Source organism: Impatiens glandulifera, chromosome 3 (assembly GCF_907164915.1).
Source record: "Impatiens glandulifera chromosome 3, dImpGla2.1, whole genome shotgun sequence".
Classification (NCBI taxonomy): domain Eukaryota; kingdom Viridiplantae; phylum Streptophyta; class Magnoliopsida; order Ericales; family Balsaminaceae; genus Impatiens; species Impatiens glandulifera.
The window spans coordinates 50,651,059-50,653,923 of record NC_061864.1 but is presented as its reverse complement, the minus strand read 5'-3'; the positions used below and the strand labels follow the sequence as shown (position 1 = coordinate 50,653,923).

The following is a 2,865-nucleotide window of genomic DNA, read 5'->3' as shown; positions in this document are numbered from 1 at the left end:
ATTAAGAATTACTTAATAATATGTAAAAAGGCAGTGCATTATTTTAGATTTCTTCTCAAATAAATGTGAAATATTAATAATATTAATTATACAAATTAAATAAATAGTGTGACCGAATCACCACGGAAATTGTCTCATTATTGATTTTCTTTTAGTAATGTTTTGGTTGCACACAATTACATAAATTAATAAGTTTTTATCAAAAAAAAAAACACAAAAATATTTATTAAATTTTTTTATTATACAATCATTTATTTTATCCATCAAAGTACTAAAAACATATTTATTTTATTTTATAAATTTTAAACATAAAAGAATAATATAAAAATTCAAACAACTAAAACCCAGATAACATAATTTCTTATAAAACCAAAATTAAATCTAAAAAAATCAGACAAATCTTAAATAACCCAATATCAAACTCTCAAGAATTCATTTCATTTTGAATTTTTTATAAGGTATTTTTACAAAAAAATCTCATATGATAAAAAATAATTAGTTATTTGAGATTTATTTAAAATAAATTACAAAAATATTATTTTGCAATTAAAATTTAATAAAAAGTAATTATTTAAGACAATTTTAATATTTTTTATTGATAAATTAACTGATTTAATAATTATATTAATAATAATTTGATATAGATAAATTGTAAAAACCCACAAAATAAATTCAAAATAACACAAGATCGAACTAGTTCTAGTGTAGAAAGTCGGAAAGAGCCCACAGTCCATTGTTGAATCAATTGAATAAAAGAAACTAATTTTATTTTTCAGTTAAAAAATAGTCAGAACTCTTATTTGCAGGTTTTAAAAAGGAAACTCGTTGAAAGTCAAAATATAGACTAGATTTATCAAATAGTTAGTCAGACAAAAAAACCCTAAACTTTATCAAAATCTAAATAAATTTTAAAATATAAAAAAAAAAATTAGTCCCAAAACCATCTTAATAGTGATGGCTGAATGTCTATATTATTGCTTTATATGTATCTAGCTATAGAAACAAAAAGTAAATCCGAATGAAGTTTATACATGATCATTGATCAATGTCAATGATCAATGTCATTGATCTATTTGTATCATTAAGGAATACCCAAATATATGTTTAAGAGCTAATTATCTATCTATCATATAAGACTTGTTTTGGTCAATAATATGTGAAGAGAAATAGTCTAGGCAAAATGGGTGGGCAAGATGGGTGGGCAAAATATGGACCAATCCACTATTGAACAAATCTTTAATCTATATAATGAGACACACATTCTTAATATTTTCTCTCATTCTTTTCAAACCAACTCTTCTAATATACATACAAGCTCCAAATCCTTAAACCTAACATAAAATCATGGCCGCTCTTCAAGCTTCAAGTTTGAATATGTCATATTCCTCGACATCTTCATCTTTTTCTTGTAAGAGACATATCACCAAATCCACCATTAATCTTCCAAAAAAGCTAACCATCAATGCTCTCTCCCTCCCCGACCTTAGCGCCAGAGTCTTGGTCGAAGAATTGCAGCAAAGAAGCAGCGGTAGTAATAATAATATTTACAAGAACATTATTAGATCAAACGTCCCCTTTACACCTTCCCCCAAACAGGGCACTAAGTCTCCAACCACCATCCCCAAGCTCTACGCCATCTTGGAAGCCATCGCCGACAGGATAGAGATGCACAGGAACATCAAGGAACAACGAGAGAGCTGGAACAGTCTTCTGTTAAATTCTGTTAACGCCATGACCCTAACCGCCGCAACCATCTCCGCAATCGCCGCCGCCGGTGGGTCCCATGTGGTCGCTCTCAGCTCCTGCTCGAGTCTCTTATACTTGGCCGCGACCGGATTGTTGATCATCTTGAACAAGATCCAACCCTCTCAATTGGCGGAGGAACAGAGGAATGCGGCGAGGCTGTTCCAGAAACTTCGACGTGAAATCCAGACCAAACTGTCTATCGGGAATCCTGAGTCCAAGGACCATAGAGATGCTATGGATAAAGTTCTTGCCCTCGACAGAGCCTACCCGCTTCCCTTACTCGGGAAAATGCTAGAAAAGTTTCCGGAGGGAGTGGAGCCAGCCAAGTGGTGGCCGGAGAAGAGAATTAGACGGCAAGAAAGTATGTCTCCGGCGGCAGCAAGAGGCGGCGGCAACGGATGGGACGAAGGGCTGGAAGAGAGGATGAAAGGGGTAGTGGGTGTGTTGAGAAGGAGAGATAAGGAAGATTACTTGAGATTGGGGGAGAAAGCATTGAAGTTAAACAAGATGTTAGGAATAGCCGGTCCTGTTTTAACGACCGTGGCAGCTGTGGGCTCTGCTTTGATGGGGCCGAGCCACTCCGGTTTGGCGACTGTGGTCGGAGTTGCTGCCGGAGCTATGGCGGCGGTGATAAACGCGGTGGAGCACGGCGGGCAAGTGGGAATGGTGTTCGAGATGTACAGAAGCAATGCAGGGTTCTTCAGTTTGATGGAAGAATGGATAGAGGGGAATTTGGAGGAGAAGAGAGGGATCAATGGGAAGGTTATGGAAATGAAGGTGGCTTTGGAGTTGGGGAGGAGCTTATCAGAGCTCAGGGAACTTACGAATTCTCCATTAATGGCAGATGAAGAGGGAGAATTTGGAAGCAAACTCTTCTAAATATGAAGATGATTATGACATTATTGTTACATTAAAGATGAAGAGGGAGAATTTGGAACTTACGAATTCTCCATTAAGGATTCATTAATTACTTATTTTCAACTTGTATATTTTCATATTTATAGAGAAAGTAGTATACTCATTTGTCATATTTGTTTATGTGTTATTTTTATATTTCTCATAAAAAATTTAGTTCTTATATATATATATATATATTAATATAAATTAATTAATAAATAA

The 2,865-nt window shown here is 34.4% G+C and overlaps 1 protein-coding gene across 1 annotated transcript; it reads left to right on the top strand.

Annotated features, from left to right (window-relative positions):
• The first annotated feature begins 1,344 nt into the window (after nucleotides 1–1,344).
• Nucleotides 1,345–2,638, top strand: LOC124930344 (probable F-box protein At4g22030). The gene has a single exon (XM_047470696.1). The coding sequence runs from the start codon at nucleotides 1,345–1,347 to the stop codon at nucleotides 2,623–2,625; it is 1,281 nt and encodes a 426-aa protein (XP_047326652.1). The 3' UTR covers nucleotides 2,626–2,638.
• Nucleotides 2,639–2,865: the final 227 nt, after the last annotated feature.